Genomic DNA, 26082 nt, shown 5'->3' on the forward strand with positions numbered 1-26082 from the left:
ACGCTTTATTCTTACTGAAAAGACCTCCCCACTGTGGTCTGTACTTAAAGCCAAACTGCAGGAGCGGTTCGTCCCTTCACAGGGGGAAGTGAGGTTTGTTGAGTGCAACATACAGTTGGTGAAACCAGGCAAGAAGGAACCTAAATCCTTGCACATCAGTAAGGCTTTCCCCTCAGGGCTGCTGGTCTGATGAGAGTGCTCATGTTTCTTGTGGCTGCTTCCCCTGCTGACCTCCATTCAGGCTCATTCTCAATCTTCTGCCTGCACTTCCTGGACCACAATAACCCTCCCATCCAGGTTTGCAGTTGCACATGATTGATTTAGAAAGAGATTGCCTACAGAGGCCATTTCATAAAGAGTATTCCTGACTTACAAGTTTGCAAACGAAGGAATGCTCAAAAGTTATGTCACATGTAATTCACAGGTCGTTTTTTCTGTTCCATTTTGTTATTTGGCTTTTTTCTTTTTTTCTTCTAACCAAAAAATTTTGATGCGCATCTGCACGATATCCAGCAAAGGAGAAACACGGCGTGTTTCTCTCAGTTCTCCAGTGTCCAAACTTCCCTGATTCTCTGGCTGCAGGATCTGCCGAAGACACAAGTGGGCCAAAGTGATATGTCAGAAAAAATATGGAACATGTAATATTACTGTTGGATAAATTTTGTTAACACAGGGTTGGCTTCTGTTTGAAACCTTCTCCACCAGGTTTTAGAGCAGCTGTCCTAAGTTATGGGTCTGTGTGTGCAGAGTAACAATTATGAACGGCCCTAAATCAGTGTGCAAAAACCAAAACTCAACTGCTGTGCTAATTTAAGCATCGTTCTCTTTGCTGCTAATTCATATGAATAATGGTATGTCTTCCAGAAAATGGCAGGTTCATTTTAAAGGACTGCCAAGTTTCCTTTCCCTTGGCTAAATTACAAGATAGCTTTTAGAACAAAAACTTGTTGTGAATTTTGATATTTTTAGGATGCCTGAAAGGGCCACAGTCAGCAGCAACCTCTTAGGATTGCAAAGGAAATTGGCAGCCAGGATCCAAATTCACATTATTATAATGAGCAGAAGAGAAATTAAATTTAAAATAACTTCAACTTTTCAAATGTATATAAAAGCTGTGAAGACAGACCCTGCCTACTATTGGAGTAGAAGAAAATCCAGGGGAAAAAAATGGTGCACGAAACTGATTTTTAGACCATAGGTCCTGACTCTGGAATCCCGAGCTGACTCTGGTATATGAAGTCTCTGCACTAATTCCTGAACACAGCTGCTCAGTGACTGTAGGTTATACTTCATAAGCATTCAAATCTTGTTTCACAAGGCATATAGATTATACAGTTTGCATGTACTTATTGCTCTGGCAGGTTTTCATTAAGGTTTGTAGCTTTGGGAAAAGGGTAGAGTGTCTTTTTCCTTAATAAGAAAGTTACCTGTTAATTTTCTCTTGTCTAAAGGAAAAAAAAATAGCTGAGTGTTTATCAGTGATGCTTTAAGTAACATCTTTTGACAGGAGCTCAGTTCGGAGTACAGGTGCCAGGCAGGGCTGTAACCTTTGAAGGTTCCTTGGAAAAGATTTTGAAAAGGACCTGGAGGATTTTCTTGCCTTAAAGCAGAGACTCGAATAAGGAAGCTCTGTTTCTCTCTCATATTTCTCCAGTAACTTTATTTGGAAGATTCTCTCTGATGACATACAGAGCATCAGTATTTTTAAATAGGATGTTAATATGTTGTCAGGTTTTGGTTTTTGCCCTGAGGTTGTCCTAATTCCTCATACCTTGATGGTTTACCTAGCAAGAGTATTTCAAAAGAATGTAAGAAGCAGCTTCCTTGTTTGATGTCTCATAAATACAGGGTTTGTCCATAAATGTGGTTGTATCAGATGAAAACACATTCATCTGTCCAATTGATATGGACATGTGATCAGGTATTCTGTGTACCTAATGCCCCAGGGAAGCAACATAGTTACCCGTGTTCTTTGGTGCAGCTTTTTTTTGCTCACTAGTCACAGTAAATCACGCAATCTGGTTTTGTATTTCAGACTAATTTAACATTGCTCACATGGGCTGGCATCCTCTGTTGCTTGATATGGAGTGGATCTGCTCAGCAAGGTAAATCACTTGACTTTACTGCTTACTGTTGCTTAAAAACTATTTAAATTTAGCGATTACTTAGGATGATTAATATGCTAGATGAGTTCCAATAGCAATATGTCACTCATGTCTCTTATTAATAACTTGTCTGTAGTTAGAACTTAGTTTATGGGACCAGTATGAAACAAACTAAAATTATATTACTGTCAGCACTTCTTTATAAATAAAGTGTCCTGTCTGTGTTCTTTCATAGGTGGAAGTGACTGCATAAAAGCCAATGCAAAGTCATGTGGGGAATGTATACAGGCAGGACCAAACTGTGGTTGGTGTAAAAAAACAGTAAGTATTGCACAATTCCTTTCATGGTTTGTTTTTCCCTTGGTTTCAAATTTAAATAAATACTTCAAATGTACAGAACTGTCTATTTTTGTCAGTTTTGTCAGTTTCCTGTGGCTCTTACTCGAATTCCTATTTGTACTTAGAAATTCAGTACCCTGATTTTCCCAGTGTCCAGGGTTGAGTAGATCTTTTCACAACATGTTTACTTTTCTGTTTCTAAGTGTTAAGTGTTTGAAGATTTTACAGGCCATCTCGTAACTATTTAAAATCATTCCAGCATGCAGTCCATCTGGACATATTTAACTGTATTCTTTCAGTGGCATTAGAATAAGAGGTAATTTAGGGCAGACATGGATGGAGTAGAGGAAGAAAGCTGAGGTTTGTTTTTGAAAGGAAGATGTTCGCATTTTTGTGTAGAGCTGGGGTGGGTGACTGGTTTGTGAGAATGGGTTTATTATGGTTGAGAACTGGGAAATTTTCCTGTTTCATCTGTAAGATGATGTTGTGTATTTACCCATATGCAGTGTGTGCTGACTGTCCCTCCACTCAGTTTGTAAGCTTTAGGCACTTCAAGTAAACTGACCTGACTTTAGAATTTGGCCTTAAGCAGTCAGATTTATTGGAGGCTTTCATCAGCTTCTCATCAGTATCTGACAAGCTGTAAGATATATGTATGTACATGTATGCTTTGAGGAGAGGGAAAAGTGAGATTGACTGTCCTCAGTTAGAAACCATATTTATTCGTGTTTCAGATTAGAGCGTTTTTGTATATTTGAGAGAATGGTAATTTGTGCTCAGAGCAAGGCTGGGTGTGGTTTGGTTTAGAGGTTTTTGTTGTTGTTGCCTTTTTTCTTTTTCTTGCTAATGGATCTTACTTTTGGATTGAGTTTCCTCCAATATAAAAAGAATTGTTGCCTGTCTTTCCCCTGCTCTGTCAGTGTATCTCCTCTGTTATATTGTGGACTACTGAGATGCTCTTATATAATCACTAATTAGAGTCTTTCAAAAAAAAAAAAGAAGGGAGGGCAGTTGGAAAGTAGGCTGTACAATAAGTTCACATAACTGTCAGCTGCGTGAAGATGTGAGCTTTTCCCATCAGCTGTAACTTCCAGAGTAGCTGATCTACAAAGATGCCCTGCTTCTGCCAGTGATGACATTGGAAATACACCTATTTTCTTTCATCTTGCTGGTATCTTTCACACAGTTTAGTCTACGTAGATGCAGACTCCTGGATTAAGCTACTGTCACTGATGCATTGAGTAAAATATGATCTACTGTGTTTTATTATTGCATTTTTTTGAAGTATGGAATAATGGTTTAAAAACAAAAAAAGTATTGTGTATAGAATATAACTGATTGCAGAGCTGTAAATGTAATGTTTACTCGTCCATATTTTCTAGGACTTTCTGCAAGAAGGAGAGCCAACATCTGCCCGATGTGATGACTTGGCAGCACTGAAGAGTAAAGGCTGTCCTGAGCAAGATATAGAAAATCCTAGGGGTAGCAAGCGGGTCCTTGAAGATAGAGAAGTAACAAATCGTAAGATAGGTGCTGCAGAGAAGCTGAAACCAGAGGCCATTACACAGATCCAGCCACAGAAATTAGTACTGCAACTAAGAGTAGGTAAGGACGGTTTCGTTCCAGTTCTTACATGATTTTCCTGCCACCACCACAACTGCACTTTGTGTATTGAATGTGTAGTCATTTTGTTTCAGAAATGATCACTGTTCAGGTTATATGAGTAATAGCAGAACTATTCAGGTTAACCCCAGGAGTTGAAGTACTTTGAATACTGACAGATTTTTATAAAAGATAAGGTAGTTTTTTATCTCTTGTTCCCAATAGATCTTCTGAGAAAACCGATACAGATGGTAAATATGTCCGCTTAGTTCACTAGATGTATCAAAAAGATTAGATTCTCTTGTTTTCAGTAGTATGCAGTTGATTTTCTGCAGTGCCACTTCTTGAAATGGATGTGGAAGAATGTGCAAAAGCGTGGAGAGATTGTGAGAGCACATCCTATTCCTTGAATTATTCCAGTTGTCCGAAGTCTGCGTGCCTGAGCTGAATGGTTTTGCAGCGTGCAGCAAGATTTTCAGTTTACTGTATAAAATAGGTTCCAGAAGCTAAAGAAGTGGACACAGAACTGAATTAATGAAAACAGAGCAGTTACGTACCATTTCAAACCCGTAAAGATTTTATTCAAATGGATAGCAGGAAACAAGTCCTGTAGTTCACACACTGCTTGAACACAGTGGAGACTGTTCTTAAGGAGAGTTCCTAAGTGCTGTAAAGATGTCCAAAAAATACCTTGCGTTTACCTGGAAGAAGAGCCTACACATGGAGCTAGCTGCTTGTAGGGGGCTGCTGTAATAAATGCAAGGTGATCTGAGGCAGCTTAGCCTAATGAGAAGGAAAGAAAAGGAAGGAGCAGAAGTCCTCTTGCAGTTTTGGTGTTTAGTTCTAATTATCCTTTCAGCTTCAAGAGGCTAAATTATCATCACCCTGTTGACACAGTGTTCAGCAGACACATGAGGGACCTGGGCAGCCGAAACCTAATGACCCAAAAGCTCAGTGCTCAGTTTACAGGCAATTCCCTTGGTCACAAGTTCTCTCATTAGAGACTGTGCATACCCAGGGAATGTTTTCTGTGCTTTTAAGCAGTAGCTAAGGACTCTAATTTTTTTGTTTTGTTCTGCTTGTTTGTTTGTTTGTTTGTTTAACAAAACATGCTGCATAGCTGCCAGATCCATGTGTTCATCTCCTTTACCCATCTTATTTTCCTAATATTAACCAAATATTTGCTAACCATTGAGCAGACTTAATCAGCAGCAGAATCCCTATTTAGTGACGAAGGGATGGCGTGGAAAAAAAGACTTCTAATTGCATTCCTTATTTCATATACAATAGGCAAGAGAATTCTTTTCCATTTAACTTGAGGGCAATTCTGTGCTGTCTTCCAACACCAGAGCGGGACATGTGCTACTGTTGGCAAAGCTCAGGGCCTGGGCTTCCAGTTGCAACAGTCAGTAACAAATTGTCTCACTGCTATTTCTGTGTTCTCAGTCTATACTTGATGCGGAATACCTTTAAATATTCTACCCAGAACTGTTGTGTTATAAACCTATTTTAACACTGTTATTCCTAAACTAAACCCTTAGAATTCCTGCAGTCATCTTGGATGCAAATAAATCTATGGAAATATGGAAAATTTATGTTATTAGATCTTACAGGAACCCTGTGAAAATTATTGCAAGCGTCAAGATTTAAAATTGCAGGAAGTAAGGAAAGCTCAATTTTTGTCAGGCTAGTATCTTCTGTGGGGAGATAAAATGACTTAGATGTGTGGTGTTGGGCATCTGAAAGAAATGCTCTGAATTTTTTTCACTGTAATTTCATGTTAATCATTTCAATTAACAGAAGAAAAAGATCACCATTAATTAGTTCAAAACCTCCATCAATATCTGTAAGACTTGACTTTAAGAGGCTTTTTTCCTGCCAGTGTGCTATTTGTGGAATTTGTAATGGCTTCTGTTTGTTGTTTAATCTGCGAAACAGGGGAACCACAGACATTTTCATTGAAGTTTAAGAGAGCTGAAGATTACCCCATTGACCTTTATTATCTCATGGACCTCTCCTATTCTATGAAAGATGATTTAGAGAATGTGAAAAGCCTTGGAACAGCTCTAATGCGTGAGATGGAAAAAATAACCTCAGATTTTCGAATTGGTAAGAAAGATTTGTTATTAAAATGTTTCCTTCCTGACGTTCTTCACACAATTACGTATGGAGAGGGACTTTTTTAAAACTAGCAGTATTGTGACTGAATAGAATCTGTTGAGAAATATGGAAATACGTGGTGGAGAAAGTAGAATGTAAACAAGTATGAGAAGCATTTCCAATGTCAGATCATCTATAATGAGTTTGCATTCTGTAAATAAGAGAGCTACATTTTTCAGCTCACAGAGTTTTTTTCTTTTTTTTTTTTCTTAGGATTTGGCTCTTTTGTGGAGAAAACTGTGATGCCATATATAAGTACAACACCAGCCAAACTCAGAAATCCTTGTACAGGTGACCAGAACTGTACGAGTCCATTTAGCTATAAAAATGTGCTCAGTCTTACTAGTGAAGGAAATAAGTTCAATGAGCTTGTAGGTAAACAGCACATTTCTGGGAATCTGGATTCTCCTGAAGGTGGATTTGATGCAATAATGCAAGTTGCTGTTTGTGGGGTAAGCGTGTATTGGTTTTCTTCAAGTGAAATGTTCTAACTGTTGATTTAGATGAAGTATAGCAATAATACAGCTTAGTGTTCATGGTGGCTGGCCTGATGTTTTGGTTTGTCCCACTTTTGCTAGCAATGTAAGGTACGCTGGGCAGGCTGCATGAATACATTGACTTGTTTTTGTGTAGACATGTATAGAATGGATGAAACCAGCACATGTGAAGCACATGGTCCCAGGTTGTGTTCACAGAAGATGATTGCATTCCAAAATTGATGTTTCTAAAGGTTTCTGTAAAAGAAAAATCAAATTCTGCTCACAAGTGTATGGAGTTGTGAATTGGCAATTATGCTCCAATTATTTCATGTTATATGCTGCTTCTAGCTCAGGTTTCAGAGTTGCTTGATGAGTTCCTACCAGCTTCTTAGACAGAAGTAGATCAAACAAGACTGTTGTATGTTTTTGGAGTTCTTATCCAGCTCACTGCTGCCTTTCATGTTTCTGATCTGACAGACAGTTCTATGTTCCTGTGCAATATGAACTCCCCAGAAGCGATACCTGAGGTTACTCTTTGTTACTGCACTGTTACGCTGTTCATCAGTGTAAGGTGTCAGCACTTCCTGAAGCAATCCGGAGTCTTGTTTTAAAAGAGCACCTTTGGTGAAAATCCTGCAACAAATGCTTTAGAGCACACAATTAAACATGAGCGCGTTTGAGTGGATTATATCATTTTCAGGATAATCCCTTCATCGTGTGGCTTCTCCTAAGTTTATCATGCACTCTCTATTTTTATTATGCACTTAACTCTTCAACATTGGTCCATATTGCTTAAAAAAAAAAAAAAAAAAAAAAAAGTGGTACAAAATACCTGAACTGGTTGTTGTTTTTTTTCCTAAGGACCAGATTGGATGGAGAAATGTTACAAGGCTATTGGTGTTCTCCACGGATGCTGGATTTCACTTTGCAGGGGATGGTAAACTTGGTGGAATTGTTTTACCAAATGATGGGAAATGTCACCTGGAAAATAATATGTACACAATGAGCCACTATTACGTAAGTCTTTACTTTGTCTTTAGGGAAATTAATATTCTTTGTGCTTAACTCAAAAAAAACATATGAATTCAATGAAGTGGCATATTTTCTGAACACTACATCTTACAGAATTTACTTCTGCCTCTCTATTAAATCAAATGATTTCTGCATGAGAAAAGCAAAACTGCAAGAGTTAATGTTGTAGTTGGAAAACTTCAGGAAATGTCAGCTTTCATTTGTGGTGCTTAATAACTCTGCTCGTCCACTGGCAAACTCTGGTGCTGGCTCTATCCTGCTATTTCATATTTCCACTATTATTTGTGCTCAGAAGTATTTCTACTACTGCCCGGTTTTACATAGCGTCATACTTGGCTTCATTTACTTTGGGACCCAAATGATAGATTCACCTGTCTCTATTCGTGAGGGCTGGCTTTTTATTTCATTTCATTTCATTTTTAAGTCTGTTAGGCAATTTGAGTCATTTGAGCATGAGCTCTTACTGATTGAGTATGCTGCTCATAATTTTGCATTAATTGCTAATTGAGATTCTGTAGAATCCTAAGACTACTTGAAATCTTACAATACCAAATTTATGGTAAGTATGTTAGCAGCATGGCTGCTTTGGTTTATTGAGAGGTGAAATAGGGGAAAGGTGAAAAGAAAAACATTTACTGAATAGGGTAAACACAGTAAGCTTTACCAAGTTTGCACGTTTATATGTTCCTAAATTTAAGATGGTGTTTCTCCAGTGACAACTTGCATTTATTCTGAGTACCAGAAGTGGTTTTAATGGTATTGAGTCAGATACCTTTTCACAAATGTGTGGAAAAATATTGAAGGTAACTGTGAGAATATTGAAATTAGGAATTGGAGGATTTCAGTGTCAGGGTGTGTGGCAGCATTTCTGTTGTCCCTTCCAAAACCGGCTCTCTTCCTGGGGCATGCGTGGAATCTTTTGGATGGATATTGGTTTGCAGGGGTGACTTTGATTTGGAGCTATAAGATAAACTGGCTAGTTGAAAGTCTTATGAATGCTTCTAAAATTCTTTTGTATTTACAACATCAAAATATTAACAGTTATTTTCTCTTGAGCATCGTAACTTTGATTTGCTTTATTTATTTGTTTAATTTAAACAGGATTATCCCTCTATCGCTCATCTGGTACAGAAGCTTAGTGAGAACAATATTCAGACAATTTTTGCTGTTACTGAAGAGTTTCAGGCAGTTTATAAGGTAAGGATATATAATGCATTTTCAGGTCTCTGCACTTCTTTCCCCTGAAGAAACTGACAGCTAAGAGGCTGACTTAGATCTGGACTGAATTTATTAGAGCTGCTTGATATGAAATCAGAACAAGTAGAGATGGAAGTGATCACAGAGCCAGTATTTGGCTATTCATGCTTTTCCCCTTTTCCCCACTTGTTCAAAGTGATGCTGTGTGTGTGCATAATTTACAAGGAGAAAATGGATCTTGTACTTCTTAAGAAAAGAATCCTCCTTGGCTTTCTTAAATAAGTAAAAGGGGATGGAGAACATATTTGTAATGCTACCTTTTCTGAATGGTTTTGCAGCAAAATAGCTTAGGAAAGCATAGCCACTTATGAAGGAACACATTCTGTTCTTTGTGATCTGTTTATATTCCTCATGGTTAAAATTAACTGAACTGCTGCATACGATTATGAAATAGGAAATGATTGTGTGAAGGAGATGCATTTTTTTTTTTTTCTCCTTTCAAATTTTAATGTTTTCTTTTTCTTCTGGAAATCGTAAATTGTTTGCCTACCTCTACAAGTCTTGTGCTTCTTTTTTAAAATCATGAAGATTGGTGGCTAGTTTTTGCAAGAAAATATCTTTACTCTATTCTGTTACAGTAACATGAATGCCTTTATTGCCAAAGTGCAGAAGAGAAAGGTGAATATTTGTTTATTCCAGCGGTTCTTGGTATGATCTCAAAAAGCTGACAACACTTCAGCTTTATTTTCTGAATAATGCACTATCACCGCACACATCTACAGTGCAATTTATACTTGGATTGTTAGCAAGGCTGTAATTTTCCTTTTACTTTCGTAAATATTTACAGGAGCTGAAAAACCTGATACCAAAATCAGCAGTGGGAACATTGTCTTCCAATTCCAGCAATGTCATTCAATTGATCATTGATGCATACAATGTAAGTTCAAATCTTGTTTGCATGGTATTTGTTTTCCTTGCTTCTAAGTTATGAATTTTTCCAAGGTGGATTTTAAATTTTTCTACAAAATAGGAGGTTAGTATTGTGAAGGATAAATGTAACACAAACCTGTTTCTTTAGAGCCTTCAGGTTTTTACCTGTCTTTCTTCTGTTTAGAAAAGCAGAGGCCCCCTTTGCACTCTCTTGACTCCAAGAAAAATGTTTTCATCAACATCAGTGGCTCCTACATTTGGACCCAGAATATTTTCCTCATAGCTGTGCTGTACCAAGAGGCACCATTTCCCCCTTTGGAGCACAAACAAATGTCTCCCAATGCCCACATGTAACAGGGCTGAGGTGTAATAAGGGGTTACCTGGCATGGCCGTGAGCAGATGTGAGCTGAGCTTTCTGGGCACCCCAGCACTGCCCAGCCCCAAGAGTGTCCCTCTGCTGGGCACAGGCAGACTCTACAGCATTTCCTGAGGGGTGGCATCATGCTTGGATGCTGTTGTGTTGGGAGCCAGAGACAGCTCATGTTCCCCCATGAGAGCCACTGGACACAACACACATCAGAACTGGGATCGAGTCCCCAGAGCCTCTTCTGCTCGTTTTCCTGCACATCCTGCACTTCCAAGTGTACGGATGGCTCTGCATCAGTACAAGGGTCAGAGAGCTACCTTGCACCCACTGTCCTGGATTTTTCCATCAAAATGCTTTTGCAACTCCATTCTAAGTTAGCTAATAACTACTGGTTTAGTCCCTTTCTTCAGAGGTGATCCTGGAAAACAGTAAGCTACCAAAAGGAGTGACAATCAGTTACAAATCATACTGCAAGAATGGAGTGAACGACACACAGGAAGATGGAAGAAAATGTTCCAACATTTCGATAGGAGATGAGGTAACCAACAATGCACGTCCTACTCTCAAATTTCACTTAAAATCTCTAGTGCTTAGTGTTCTCTTTACTTAGTACAAAGTTCCTTTTAATAATGTGAGACTTCATTGATTTTTGTTTGCAGGTTAGGTTTGAGATTAATGTAACAGCAAATGAATGTCCAAAGAAAGGACAAAATGAAACAATTAAAATTAAACCACTGGGATTCACCGAAGAAGTGGAAATCAATCTCCAGTTCATCTGTGATTGTCTGTGTCAAAGCGAAGGAGAACCGAATAGCCCTGCCTGCCACGACGGAAATGGGACGTTTGAATGTGGAGCATGCAGGTAGATAAACAGACAGTTTGTTCATCTTTGCAAGAGGGAAAATATGAGCTATAGCTTTGTTTGCTTAATTGAAGTTGATTTGAGTTTAATAGTTCTTCAGTGAAAGAACAAGAATAATTGTTATGGTCCTCTTTCCTGGAGGGCATTTTGACGTACCTCATGTCTGCAAATAATCTGTGTTAGAAGTCATTAGATTGATACTGTTGTACAAGTCAGAATTAGAATTTGGCCTTGATTTAATCCTTTAAAGGATATAGGCCTTAAGGCTTTATTTTATTTCCCACATTTAATTTTGAAGTCTGTGTTTATGGCAGAGAAAATTAATGATTACTTTGTGATATTTTTGCAAATATTGATACTGATTTAATTTTATCTTTCTAATGTGAAGTCTACTGATTTCAAGAGATTCAGAGGCTTTCTAGTTTGTGATAGGAGCTCCTACCCAGATTGGCACCAGTTACTTCAAAGAAGGGAAAAGTAAAGAGAGCAGCCTTTTATTTTGGATGACTTTTCCCCTCCTTACTCCCTTTTCCTTGCTTTGTTTATAAATTTTGGGGGCCTTATTACAATATTTCTTCCAATTTCATTGTAAATGTCTGGGTATAGATCTAATCGTTTGTATAATTATGCTTTTGGAACTTCTGTTTTTTCCCATTGTACTGGATTTTCTGCAGTTAAATGCCAGCAGGAGAGTAGTTGGTATCAGCTTGGTAAGTCAGGGTTTAAGCCATTTTTTCCCAAGAAACCAACAGCAAAAATGAAAAGCATTTCTTGTTGGAAACCCTTGAGACATGAATGGTAAAAGTTGAATGCAAGTAAGTACTTCCCTAGGAAAGTAGGATCTAGGACTTCAGGGAGCTGTACTAGATGGTTCCTGCTCAATAAACTGCATCTATAAATAAATAAAAATATAAAAATGTTACAAATCTTGTTCTTAAAACTTTATGACTATTTATTAAAAATAATGAAAAAACTATTGACTTCTAGCTTATGGGATTTTGAGTATAGGACAGTCTTCCTGGTGAGGCTGATGACAGTAGCTGATTGAGTGCTTGAAAGACTGAGTTGTGAGTAACTCCTTAATATTAAGTAAGCTGAGGAATAAGCTACTTCAGGCCGTATACAATAGATAAAGTGCTTAATTTTGCAGTTATTTTTTTATGTGCTCTTTAAATAATGGAAGCAGCTTTTCCCATCCTTGTCTGTAAACAGAGTTACTAAACTTAGTATCACTGTTACTAGAGTCCCTGTGGTTTGTCGCAAGGGTAAAACCTCCAGGTAAGAACAGCATTTTTCTCTGGCAACAGCAGCAATTTTGTGATGAAAGCATTATTTCTGATTGTCTTTTTGGCAGCAGTTTGTCAGTAGCTGAACAAGAATAACCTCCATTTGTTCATCAGTGTTTTAGCCTCGACAGTGAGAATGCTGAATCCCAAAGGTCCCAGTTGAATTTGCTGGTGCTCAGCAGCTCTGAAGATCAGCTACTCCCGTGCCTAATTGCTGTTCTTGGGAGATTTCTTTCAGTGAAGTTTGACAGCAGCTACATCGAGCAGTTATTGTCACTTGAAAGTAGCTGCTGTTCTGTCACACCAGAGAGGGATTAATAGTGGTTATGTAGCAATCTAGCTAGGGGTGGTGACGCTTCTTCTTACCTGGAAAAAGTTATCAATGTAAGATCATTTTCATCCAGCTAAATCCAGCAGCTTCAAGAGCTGCTTCATTTGCCCAGAGAGGTGGATTTTCACATTTTCAGTCATGTTCTTACTTTGCAGATGTAATGAAGGACGTATCGGAAGACTTTGTGAATGTAGTACAGATGAAGTAAATAGTGAGGATATGGATGCTTACTGCAGAAGGGAGAACAGTACAGAAATATGCAGCAACAATGGAGAGTGTATTTGTGGACAGTGTGTATGCAAGAAAAGAGAAAACACCAACGAAGTGTATTCTGGCAAATATTGTGAATGTGATAACTTCAACTGCGATCGATCAAACGGCTTGATTTGTGGAGGTGAGAAACTCCTTCAGACTTCTCTGTAAGAAAACTGACCAATAGTTTACAAATCTGTCAACTGTAGCCTGTAAAGTAGTTGTACTTAGCTTAAAAATACATAGCTACATGATAACAGAGGCAACACGCAGAGTTTCAGTGGTTGAAAACACTCATCTATTAATAAAACAACTCTTTGCAGTCATGAGCATAGAGTGTGTTTATACACATTTCATCTTCCTTGAATCACAGCTCCAAGAAGGATGTGAAGTGAATTTGGCTTCTGCTGTTTATTACAGAATTATGCTCAGATATTATAGTAAAGAATGCTAAGACAACTGTCTTAATGTTATGAAGTTATATTGGCTCAGTGTAACCACTGCAGCAATAAAAAGAGATAATGACCTCACTTACAGCTTGGTGTTTGAATTGGTACATGACAAGATACCAAGGAGATGCTATCTTGAGACTATTCTAGAGGTGAGTGAAGCTTAGAATGTGCAGGACCCAGGGAGATGTCTTAAGTTCTTGAAACAAGATTCTAAATGGCAGTTGATTCTGGGATCAAAAGCAATTTAGAAAATCCTTTAGCACCTACGGTTTAATTTAATGTTGATGCACGTATTTTCACCCTTTAACTTCCTTAGGCTCCTTTATATGTGGAAGTGTTCAATGGGTATATAACTACTGCTTCAGTTTTGACTGTGATCCAGAAATAAAACAGAGAAACCACTAAGAGTTAACTGAATTAAGAGAATACCTGGTCTGCCTGGTTCTTTCAGAATATGCCTGTTGCTCATCAGCTGTCCAAAGGGTAGGAGCAATGGTGGTGTTGTCCTAAGATACGTGGTGACAGATGAGCACTGAGCTAAACACTTGATTTTCCATGGACATGGAGAGATGTAGTCTTAGATCTTTCCATCCAAAATGCCCCATTGGGGATGCAAGTTGCAGCAGCTGAATGAGGTTTTAGCGAGCCAAAAGTCCTTCTTTTTTCTGTCATACAAGTCCAAGATCTTTTTAGATCTTACTTTATAGATTTATGTAAAGATAGGGTCAGAGGCAGTAGTGATCAGTGCATCTACGAAATTTTCAGCCGAAGCAATACTGTGTTGCTCTCTGCCCATGAGTTACTGCCATGACCAGCTGTCCCAGGTCTTGTTATTTCATTTATGAAAGGAAATCCAAATGTAGGAAATTGGGGAAAGGAGAGAAACCTCTGTAAGTAGAGTTTCTTTCAAGGAATTAAATCTGTAGCTCTTTTGCTTCATTACTGTCTTCCTTTTTTGCCCTCTGGGGTTCTCTTTTCCCTGTGTCTATCCTAAAGTGGCAAACATTTGTTTCTTACTGTCATAAATGTGTTTAACGTTAGACTTGATTACACTGAAATATCTTTTCAATGCACAGGAAATGGTATCTGCAAATGCAGAGTGTGCGAGTGTTTCCCCAACTTCACTGGCAGTGCTTGTGATTGTTCTCTGGATACCACTCCCTGCCTGGCAGCGAACAGACAGATTTGCAATGGAAGGGGAACCTGTGAATGTGGTACTTGTAATTGTACAGATCCCAAATTCCAAGGCCCCACATGTGAGATGTGTCAGACGTGCGTTGGTGTCTGTGCAGAGCACAAGTAAGTAACTAGAAAGGCAAATCCCAGCTTATGTTTGTTTGGCTCTGTAATACATACTGAATTTGAAAATGAGGCTCTTGATACTGTGCTCTGTCCTATCCTGAAATGTAGGAATATCATGTAATCCCTTTAGATAATGGAAGTTGTTGGATGAGGATCAAGAAATACAACACAAACAGTATTTTGATTGCTCACAAATAGACTATTTATCTCTTAAATTCTTTCCCTGCTGTTTTTTTGTTACGCACTGGAATGTGTGTGTTGTTCAGTCGGTTTTATCCATTCAGATTGATTTGATTGACTTGGACAGGTTACAGCTTTATGTATGATTACCAACAGCCAACATTCTGTAGAGCTGAAGAAAGTGTAGGCCTAAAGCTGCAGGCTGTCAAAAGGCCATCATCTTGGCCTTTTGAAATTCACGTAGCAAAAAATAAGCAGAAGTATGCTGCTGTTTCCAGAGGAGTTGAAATTTCAGCTGAGCACTTTTTAAAGACTTGTTTAATTTTAAGATGTTTAAAAAAAAAAACCTTATTGAAAGAACGCCATCATGTGTTATTATTTAATAGATATTAATTATTCTTGACAGGCAAAAACTAAACCTTGATGTGTGAGGGCCAATGAAATTTGCATCCCTGTCTTAGGAAATCCAGGTTTTTGGAAGTGAAGGATTTTCTGTGTACAAACTGTTGAAATAAATTTATGATTGGTGGCTGTGCTGATTCCTGGCATTAAGGATTCTCTCAGCTGCTGTAAAATTCCTGAGCAGTCTGCTTTTTTTTCGGTGATGTATTCAGAGTGATAACTTATCATAAAATTCCTCAGCCACTTTGTCCTTCTTAGCCCAGTACCTCAGATAGTGTTTTATTGTAAACCTTCTGTTCCTACCCTCGTCTGAAGGTGTTCATTTTCCTGGTGGAAACATTGAAAAAGTTGTAGATATAGTTCCATTTAGACATTTAGTTCTTAGGGTTGGTTGGTTGGTTTTTTCCCCTCCCTGTCCTTGAAGCTTGTGAGTCATTTAGTTAAACCAGCAATTTGGTAAAGCAGGTCTTTGTTAATCTAAAGGTACATCAGTGTTCTGACTGGTAAAAAGTCATCTTTTTTTTTTTTTTTTCTTTTTTTTTTTCTCTTAAGTCCACGTTGGGTTTTTTTTCCTCTTTCTCCTTTACGTTTCTTTACGTTAAATGCTAAAAAGCTTCTGTGAACATATGAGCAAGCATTGTTTCTGATTGTGTATTTCCACAGGGATTGTGTTCAGTGCAGAGCTTTCGATAAGGGAGAAAAAAAGGAAACGTGTTCTCAGGAATGCATGCATTTTAACATGACACGGGTAGAAAGTCGAGACAAATTGCCGCAGCCCGGCCAGCCCGATCCTCTGTCTCACTGCAAAGAAAAGGACGTCGATGACTGCTGGTTCTACTTCACGTACTCTGTCAATTCAAATGGTGAAGCCAGTGTCCACGTGGTAGAGACACCAGGTATGAAACCTGATGTTGCCTTCTCTTCCTTCGCCTTAATTCTCACCGATGTCGTATACTGTAAAGTAGCTCTGGTTGTTCTGCCTGAGTTGCATTCACAAACAGTATCTGTTAGTTGCGTGAGAGCTGCAGATATTCAGAACTGAAGTGGCATTTTAAAAATCTAAGTGATTTTTTACCTTCAGCCGAGACCAATTCCCAAGATGAGAAAATATCCTGAAAACATTGTCCCATAGAAGCAAAGTGTTAATTGCTAAATACATAGAAATAATCTGGGATAAAAAAGAGGAACACTGTTCCCTTATAATGCTGTCTATAGAGGCCACTGACTGACTAACCAGACATTTGTCCCTCTAGCACCATCTTTGAGTTAGAGCTCCTGTATGTTTAAAATACAGTTACTAGTTATTTTGTCTGAGTTCTCTAAATGAATAGCTTGAGAGGTTACCAGTCTGTTGATTTCATCTTCAGAATAGTGATTATTCTGTTGCTAAGATTAAACAAAAAGATAGAAGGACAGATACCTGGAACATTCCAAAGATGTGCTGTTCCAAACTTCTGTAATTTGACATGAAAGTAGTATTAGCATTCCTAAGATACTTAAAATAATGGCTTCAGTACAAAATGAACGTTTTTAACAGCATCTGAACATCATTACCACTTTGTAAAGTCATGCTTCTCTGGTTTTTGTACCCTAGAATGCCCCAGTGGCCCTGACATCATACCCATTGTAGCTGGTGTGGTTGCTGGAATTGTTCTTATTGGACTTGCATTGTTATTGATTTGGAAACTACTAATGATCATTCATGACAGAAGAGAATTTGCTAAATTTGAAAAGGAGAAGATGAATGCCAAGTGGGATACGGTAAGCTGGGAGGCTTTTATCTCTATAACAGCTATGGTAGTTGGTGAGGAATAGATTTCTTTTATTCACATGCCCTTCATGTTTCCAATTTGTTTCTCCTTAGGACAGGAATTTCTCCCAATTCCTCCTTTTTGTTTCAGATTGTTTTTCCATAGGGCAGGAATACACAAGTATCCTTATTTTCAGCTGACTTGAAACAAGTGTAATTTGTTATTAATAAAAGTAAATAAATAAATAAAACAGACCTCTTCAAGAAGTACATCCTGACTTAGAAAAGTGAGTAGTAACTTCAGTTGGAATAAAATTCCAGAGAGAAAAAGTGATGGTGACAGAACAGTTCAGCAAGAGATTTCGTTAACAGAACAGTGGTTGCTACTGGTTTGGTGAAACCTCAGCGTCTTGACAGCAAAAAAGTCAGAAACATAAGCCTTTGGTCTGTAGGCTTAGCATGCTTTTGGGTTTCTGCTTTTGGGAAAATGCAGGCATCTGCTAGTTCCCATGTGCACTGGATGAGAAGAATTTTTTTTAAAATCTCTTAATAAACCTTTTTATTTAAGAAAATGAATTAGTTTTACATTGGGAAAAATGTTACTAACGCTTTTCTTTACATATATGTAGCATGATTTTTTGGGTGGTACTTGAGAATGTTACTTTTTTTCCTGTTGAATTATTTGAAATTGACCATTTCTTTTACTTCAGCAAGAAAACCCAATATACAAGAGTCCTATTAACAATTTCAAGAACCCAAACTATGGACGTAAAGCTGGTCTCTAAGTCTCAGTTTGTATCTTCTTTCATTTTCTTCCTTTTGTTTCCTTTGCATGTCACTTCAAACTCACTGTGTGTCACAGTCAGTTTATCACAGTTTGAGTCTTGCACAGTTTATCTACTGCTGCTTTGGTTGTGGGGTTTTAAAGAATGCAATTTGAAAATCTAACTTGTTTTGACAGAAGGATTGCTTTCTTACTAATACCACCAGTACTGGCTTACAAAACTATTCTACAAGTGATTTATTTTCATGAACTACTTGTGGATAAATAAGTGGGTATATAACAGAACAGTAGATAGGATTTATGAAGCTTTCTGGATTGTGAAGAAAAACAGAAGTTCAGGGAAGAATTTATCTTCTACTCCCTCAAATCAACAGTAAGTTTGCTTGAAGCTGGTATGTTTTCAGACCTAGTTTAGATGTTCCTGAGATATCCCAGCTTGTCAATATCACCGTTTTTTGTTTTTTGGTTGTTTTTTTTTTTTTTTTTATTATTATTAGAATAAGTCTGGAAACAGCCTCACAGAGTGGCTTTGTAACTGCTTTGGCTTATCAACGTAGAACTGTCCCATATTTGTAGTGTGAAATACATGTTCTTTGCTGCTTTGGTAACTAAAGATGCACCTAGTTTGTTCAATTCCTATTTCTGTTATAACTGGTAGTATCAGCCCTTGTAGCTTAGTCAGTTTAGGGCCCTCCTTTGAAAAGAAATTCACACAAGAGCAGAACATTTCTTGTCCCCTCTGGATGTATTTTTCCTCAGTTTCTGAGTCCTATTAAACTTTGTGAGACTCCCTAATTTCTGTTTGGAACTGCTAACTTCAGTTCTCTTCATACCCAACAAGAAACAGCAGCACCCCAAACAGCAAGATGGTAAACCAGAAGTGACAGATAACCTACACAGGCTTTGCTCTTGCACTTTCCTGAGTGCTTTAGGGTGTCTCCTCCTTCCCTGGGACACCCAGTTGCTGGTGAAGGAGGTGGGGATGATAGTGAGGCAGTGGGTGTCAGATGAATGTTGAGGAATAAGAAATATGGAATAAAGGGAGGAGGAAGTAGAATCTGAGAAAGTAGGGAAGGCAGTGCATCCCTATAAATATCAAAGGGTTCAGGAGCCAGTGGAAGAGAAGGAGCTATCTGTAATTTCGTTCTTTCTGCTATCTCCCTTTCTCAGCATTGCACTTAAAAGATTTTGTAAAGAGAAAATGAGGGGAGAAAATCGGAATAGAAAGTATTTAAGTTCTTGCCTGTGCTCACCATGACAACATTTCCAAATACTTTGCCTAGCATTCTGAGTTCTAGCCTCATAAATGTACTTGCCTTTTCTCTTTACAATCATTTCACTTTTCAGTGTATCCCAAATTGGTGGTAAAAAACGTTTGTTATGCTTGCCACACCAACCACGTTCACCTTCCTTCCATTTTTCCTTCTCTGCGCTTTTTTGGAGAGGAAATTGAGTTGTTGCTCCTTTCTAACATTTCATGCAATCCATCTGTTTGAGTCTCCATTACCATCTTTTGTGCTGTTCACTGAGTTGTGTGTGTTCTGTTGCTTGCAGAACAAGCATGTAACAAACCGTGTGGTGTGTAACTTCCATTCTTTGGTCTCATTCTCTGCTCTGTGACTCTCCCAGGATATGATGTCCTCAGTGTTGCCATTTCTCCTCAAAATTTACTTATTGCTAAAAGCTTTCCCCTCCTTCCTTTGTTCATGGAAAGATTGAATTCTGCCTTTTTGTTTCACTCCCTTGTGAAGATAAAAAGGAATATGACAGTGTGTGGGTCTTCATGTATGATTTTATTTTTGCTTGTATTCATAGAAATAGCTGAACTCTGGAGAGAGAGAAAGGGAGGCATTTTCTGTTTTATCAAGCACCAGGAAAGCATTGGCGCAGTAGGTTGGCCTTAGGAAGAAAAAGGAGAAAATCCTCCTTTTCCCAATAACAGAGATTTTCTGAGGGTCTAAAATGGCCATTAACAGTATTTTGAACAGTATGCTAGTGGTTTTCTTCCACCAGTCACAGCGTGATGCCCTCTGCCATCTGCATTGCCCCTCAAGCGTGGCCCTTGCTTCACCCTCTGATTCAATTGCTGTATTTGCAGATTGACAGATGCCTGTCTTACATGACTATAAAATAATGAACAACAGTCATGTTGTAGGACATCATTATGAATTATAGTAAAACAAGTAAAAATATTTATGAGAGCTGAAAATAGTAAGAACCAGCTCTGGAGTACTGTATGTGGGGAAGTTTAAGTATTCTGGGCAGCAGTTCCTTAGAGTGACTTAGGTCTTCAACCATTAGTAAGGTAGGTACTCCAGGTGACTGTTGAAACAGTAAATCCACGGAGAAGAATCCTGTGTTGTAAGCTCATCTTCATTCAACACTGGGCTAAACTGTTTACCTCTGAACAGCCCAGTCTAGTTAAAAATGAGTACTGTTATAAGAATGTGGCACTTATTCTCTGCTAAAGATACTTTTATAAATATCTCTATCTTTCTTCCAATGTACTTCACCATATTTTGTATATAGTTATTGTTTGTTGGTTTTTACTGTTCCATCTTGTTGTTGCATAAGTGTGCACGATGTTTTCATTTGTAAGGGCTCGTGGCAGAAGCTTTTTTCCTAATGTTGCATGCTTAAATCAATGCATTTTCTGCATTGGCATAAAGAAAATGGGTTTACTTGAAGAGCAGTAGCATTTGTCTAAGCAAGTTTGGTGTACCATATTCTAGTCACCAGTTAAAAGTGCAGAGCGCTGCTAACCTCTGAAAGTTTGCTCTGTGTCCCAGCTGTGAAAGGGCCCAGGTGGGGTGAGGGTTGTGTAGACTAGTGGGTGTTCATTTGTACCTCCATCTCATTCTAATGAACAGCTCTAGCTCGATCTCTCTAAGCTGGGGCTCAGATGCAGTGTCTGAGTGCAGCTGGCAAGGCCAGTGCTGTCAGTGCCTGCTTCATGGAAGTATTTGGGTACCTCTGTTCTGGTTAAAGGCAGTAGAGCCACATAAGCTGCTCAGCTGATGAAGTGTGAGGTTGAGCTGAACAGTTTTGGCTGTGCTGACTGAATCTCCATTATTTGTAATGGGACCTGAGACACTTCAGCTGACAGGAGGAGGCACCTTGTTAAGTGCCTTATCTGTGACCTAAATTTCACTGTGCATTTCTGAGAGTTCTTGCAAACACAAATGCAAGTATGCAGGAAGACAGGACAGCGTTTCACTTTATTTGTAAAATCAGCCTTGTGCTAAAGAAAGAGCACTTATACTTCATATCATTACTTCTCTTGAAAAAGCATTAGACTTGCTGCATTTTGAACTGATTCCAAATTCAAATTAATTATAGCAACTACACCCTGCAAATTTCCAAGCATTACTGCTAAATTTTGGACTGACAACTGACTGAAGTTCTCTCTCTTTTGTAAGTAAAAAATGCAAACTTACACCTCACTGTATGTGAGCGTTGAAGGTTGAAAGCGTGGTGCAAATGTTATACCATGCCTTGCTCTGTAAAAGCTCGGTATGTATTTTCTAGTCTGCATGTGATACAGCCTATTAAGCTTACATATTTTCTCTGCATTATACATTTTACTTTTTTTAGGGGGGGGGAGAAGTCTGTGTTAAAACTTATCTAGAAAACAGTCAACATAATGTTGCCAAGCATTTAAACATGATGAAAGCTCTCATCCCTCGCAGTTGGATTCTTTTCTGCCTTCCAGTTTCATCTGCATGTTACTACTGTGAAATCTTAGCATAAAAATATTCTGCAGGGGGCGAGCAAGAAATGTTGCCCTGGTAATTTATCTGGCTGAGAGTTAGCTGCAACACTATGTCCATGATAAATACTTTTCCTCCACCCCCTCATCTCTTTCTGGACTAGTAGAGGACAGGTTTTTAAATAAGAGAGCATTGCCTGGGATCTGATGGAAAAGTCTTTTGCCATTACTGAGTTTAGCCTACAGTGGACCCCTAGTTGCAGCTTCACCTCAAACCAGATGATGCTGACTCCCTTCTTGAGGAGCTAGCAAAGAATACAGATTTAAGGAAAAAGACACTGTGTAGCAGTCCAGTTTCTGGAACTGAGAGATTAGGTTTGGTGACTCAGCCGTGGCAATACTGGATGTGCCTTTCTGTTCCTTGCATGGAGAAAAGGCTACTTTAAGGAGAAATACTCTTTGTTGGAGAAGAGCTGCGACGAAGGCAGAACTCCATCTAAATGGCCTTGCCCCAGCAGCAGCCACTGTTGCTTGGGTGCATCAGTCAGTTTGTCCTTTACTAGGTCTTGCACACAGAAGGTAACAGAATTTCCCAGGAGCGGTTATAGAAGTTTCAGCCCAAGTAGTTTTTTCCTCACCTCGTCACCTTGTGGCACATCCTGTGGTATTTGTAGTTGATGTTTCAGCTTTATAACCCTAAAAAAAAAAAAAACCCAGACATGTCTAATCTCTATAAATCACGTACATTTATTGGTGCTTCATGTTCCTTCAGATGAAAAGGTCATTCAGAGCAGCATCTCATGGCATGATGCGACCCATTTTATGTATGAATATTAATCGCTTGATTTTGACACTTTACTCTGTGCCATTTGATCTCAAGTGCTGTGCATAAAACAGTAAAAATCTACTTGAAAATCTGCTTTATTAAAGCAATAAGTCTCCACCAAACACAATTTGTTCCACACCAAAAGCCAGACTATCAAAGATGAAAGAAAAAAAATTATATCCAAAAGTGGGGGACAGGGGGTAGGAGCAGGATTTCCTTTGATTGACTGACTGTAGGAAAAAAAAATTAACCTGAAATATTTTAAATGCTATGTAATTGAATAGCGTAGAATTGAATTATGGTGTAATAAGACATCTTAGTTGAGAAGAATTTCAAAGGGAGAGATACTCCTGAACTGCTGATGAAGACCAGATATGGTTCTGGCCAGAGCTGTACTTAGGCTGACATCTGCTCTGTGCAGAACTTCCTCAGGAATTATTTGTACATGCACAGAAGAGTTTGATGATGGTAAACCACATTTATTTAGCTTGCAGCTCAGCTGTGGTAAGAGCACAGAGCAGGAGATCTAGCCTGTGCTGCCAGAATTCCTGCAATAGCCTTTCCTCTAATGAGATTCATCGCTTCATTTAGAGTTTAAGCTGTTCATCCTAGGTGTACAGGGATGTGCCTTAAATGGAGTAAGACTTACTGAGATAAACGCGTTTGCATCACGGCAGCCATCTTTGAGATTTAACTGCGCATTTTGTACGTACCAGGAGAGAGGAGGGAGCCTACAGGAATAGAAGGAGAATTACAAGTGCTGATGTTCAACACTGAATATTGAATATGTACTGTTAAGATGGTACAAGCCTTTCGTCTGTGTTTCAAGAATTCGATTATAACATGAAATAAGCTATTTAATGTTAATTCTAGCAGGAAGTGGTCATTGAACAGTCTTAGTTTCAAATGATATTGTTTGCAACTCTGTTCTTTAAAAACCCTATTGGGCTCCAGACTTGAGCTGACTGCTCAGCCTGAGATAGGAGCGTATGAGGTTCAGCAGCTTTAAAAGAAATCTGTGACATCAGCTGAGTAGGGTCGTGCCTAACGCTTTGCTTTGTTAGCTGAGCATGCCTTTAAGTTGCTAGAGGGAAAACTAGCTTTACTTAAGCTGTTTGTGTACAAACAAAACATTGAGTAATTTCTTAAACTAATGTTCATTCTTGTTAAAAACGCTGCTTTTTTCACATCTCCGAATGTTAATGCAAATATTTTTCTTTTTCTAGGGTGAAAATCCTATTTACAAGAGTGCAGTGACAACTGTGGTCAATCCTAAATATGAGGGAAAATGAACACTGCTTGTATAACTTCACAACACTGTATGCAGCATAGCAATTTTTGTAGTCACAGTAAGATAGATTTAGGGCAAACTGCAGTGATTTTACTAATTCATTACATATAGGTTTGTTTTCCTGTTCAGGTTTTGAGAATGTACCATATGTAATTTTTTTTTATGTTTATTTTTAATTTCTTTTGCAAATAAAAATCAGTGCCAGGGGTCTGACAAAAAAAACAAAAACTTGAGACTGTGTAGCCTAGTCAGCTAAGGTCACATGGTGCCTTTTTGACCTTTTCCACTCCCGTGCTGTGAATCTAGATCTTCTAGGTGTGCTAGTGCTTTGACAAGACTGGGAGGGAATGGGTTAAAGCAATCAGCATGAGGGCTCTGCCTAGCCATTTAGCATTACAATTTGTAGCTTTACAGGGAAATCAGGGCTTGAGTTTGCAGATTATTGAAACTCATGTAGCATGGAGCTGGTGAATTACGGGGCTTCTGCTTGCTAGACATATGATTAAGTAGATGGTAAGTTGAATGAGTTGGAAATGAGCAGTGTAAAAGGTGGAAAAAGTGTGAGCATGCTTATTTTTAGTATTGTGATTGCTTATTGTCAGGGTATGGTTAAGTTGAAAGGGTTTGGAAAGAATTCTAAGAAGGAAAAACATAGCTTTAAAACACGTGCCATTACTGAGAAAGTTGCTGACTGGTAACTTGCTTCGTTTTTCTTTGTAAATTCAAGCCCTGGTTGGGCAGTATCATGAAGTGCTTTACCAAGACATCCTCAAAACACATAAGGGCCTTACATCACACTGTGTCTTTCTTGTTAATGTTTCTTTAGTCTGGTGCTTTGTCACACTCCTAATCTTTTTAACGTATTTGGTTGCGATTCTTTGTAATATTTTTGTATCAACACAAGAGTTTTTTTTCTTTCTGGGCAGTCTTAGCTGTAAATTTGCCTTTGCCCCGTAGCTAAGATTGCATAGTTTGTCATGTGACAAGTCACACATTGTTGCCATGTGCCATGTATATTTGCCTTTGACCATTCAAACTGCATTACAGTCATATCCTTGTTTTAAGTGCCTTTTTATTTTAACAGATGTTCACTTTTTACAGTGCTATTACTGAAGTTATTTATTAAATAAAAGTACCTTAAAATACTTGCATGTTGTCTCTTTATCTTGTAGAAGTAGATCTCATTTAGAACAAAAAGAAAAAGGAAAAAGAGAACTGTCTGATGGGCAAGAGATAATAAAAATTGTAGTAGTATAATGCATGTTATTTGGATCAAATCTGAGAAGAGGTGAGGTAAAGCTGATCTTTAAGGTAAAAGGTAAGGTAAAAGAAGTTAGATGTACCAAGTGCACGAAGGCCGGGGTGCAGCACAGTGCTTATCACGTGGCATGACACCTGATGTGAAGCCACAGCTTGTGTGCTAAAGGATTTCTGTAATTTAGGGCAGTTCTACCACACTACCACTGTTTGGTTGATATTGTTTCACAACACACCGCAAATGAGAAGAATAACGCATTGTTTTTAAGAAAAGAAAAGCTGATGAACGGGGCTCTGTTTTAAAAGTTGCTTTCACTGTTCTCGGGCTGAGGGCAGAAGCAGCCCAGTTTCCCTGCAGTGTGTGTGGCAGAAGTGCCTCTCCCTTAGAGAGGCAGCTGGAGGTAGGAGCCAATTATTGGGCGGCCCTGGTTGCGTAAAGCCAGCAATTGGCAGGATTGTGTTGATGTTGGTGTCTTCAAGCTGTTCAGTCTGCACCCACAGCCGGAGCGGCACGTGCTCATGTGGCACTGATGGAGGAGAGTGGAGGTGCGAGGTGCAAGGGACAGCGGCTGGGTAGACCAAGTGTCAGGGACGAGCGCTGTGTTCCTGTCTGTATTTCCCACTTCATTCTGCTTAGCCAGGAAGGGGAAGAGAGATGAGGCCGTTGGTTCTGTCTGTATTTCTGCGTGCTGGTTTTGGTGATGCTTTGTGTTTATGCGTGCGGTGTGTGCGTGTTCTCTGCATGTGCACACTTGGCAGGGAGTGTGCACTTAGGCTCACTATTAGTTGGGCCCATGGACATGGAGCTGCAGCAACCTCGCTTCCCTTGGGCTGCTGGAGTTGGCAACAGGTATGTTTTTGCTGGATGGTGCAAGCGAGAGCCAAGTCAAGATCGGAAGAAGCAGTAGTTGAGCCTGCTATCATTCGTAACAAAATCCACAGTACTGCTCTGAATTGCTTCTTGCTTTGTGAATGCTCTCTCTTGTATTGCCATTCCAAATAGCACATAAACAGTCTGAGAGTGGCGTTTAGTCTGACCGAAAATAAGGAAGAAGCGAATGCTGCACTGTATGTACAATTTGTGTTATTTGATCTATACCCACTTTACAGAACTGCAGTTCAACTCTGGTCTCAAGGGATGAGACTTTATTTTGGATATCTGAATACTTGTCTTCATTCTGCTTTG

General features: G+C 38.8%; 1 protein-coding gene across 2 annotated transcripts in view; it reads left to right on the top strand.

Moving 5' to 3' along the window:
* Window positions 1-24784, top strand: part of ITGB1 (integrin subunit beta 1) — a 40535-nt gene extending 15751 nt beyond the window's left edge. Inside the window, exons 2-17 of one of the 2 annotated variants that reach the window (XM_052692911.1) lie at window positions 2036-2105; window positions 2341-2426; window positions 3827-4049; window positions 5985-6155; window positions 6420-6658; window positions 7547-7702; window positions 8819-8914; window positions 9762-9851; window positions 10610-10750; window positions 10872-11074; window positions 12847-13085; window positions 14472-14694; window positions 15943-16175; window positions 16874-17040; window positions 17740-17820; window positions 23575-24784. In XM_052692911.1, the coding sequence (XP_052548871.1) occupies window positions 2036-2105; window positions 2341-2426; window positions 3827-4049; window positions 5985-6155; window positions 6420-6658; window positions 7547-7702; window positions 8819-8914; window positions 9762-9851; window positions 10610-10750; window positions 10872-11074; window positions 12847-13085; window positions 14472-14694; window positions 15943-16175; window positions 16874-17040; window positions 17740-17814 (2412 nt within the window). In that variant the 3' untranslated portion in view covers window positions 17815-17820; window positions 23575-24784. Of the gene's footprint in view, window positions 1-2035; window positions 2106-2340; window positions 2427-3826; window positions 4050-5984; window positions 6156-6419; window positions 6659-7546; window positions 7703-8818; window positions 8915-9761; window positions 9852-10609; window positions 10751-10871; window positions 11075-12846; window positions 13086-14471; window positions 14695-15942; window positions 16176-16873; window positions 17041-17739; window positions 17821-23574 lie in introns of those variants that run through there. The other variant, XM_052692910.1, reaches the window with a different exon arrangement.
* The last annotated feature ends 1298 nt before the right edge of the window (window positions 24785-26082 follow it).

Source organism: Tympanuchus pallidicinctus, unplaced genomic scaffold (assembly GCF_026119805.1).
Source record: "Tympanuchus pallidicinctus isolate F22 unplaced genomic scaffold, pur_lepc_1.0 scaffold3, whole genome shotgun sequence".
Taxonomy (NCBI): Eukaryota; Metazoa; Chordata; class Aves; order Galliformes; family Phasianidae; genus Tympanuchus; species Tympanuchus pallidicinctus.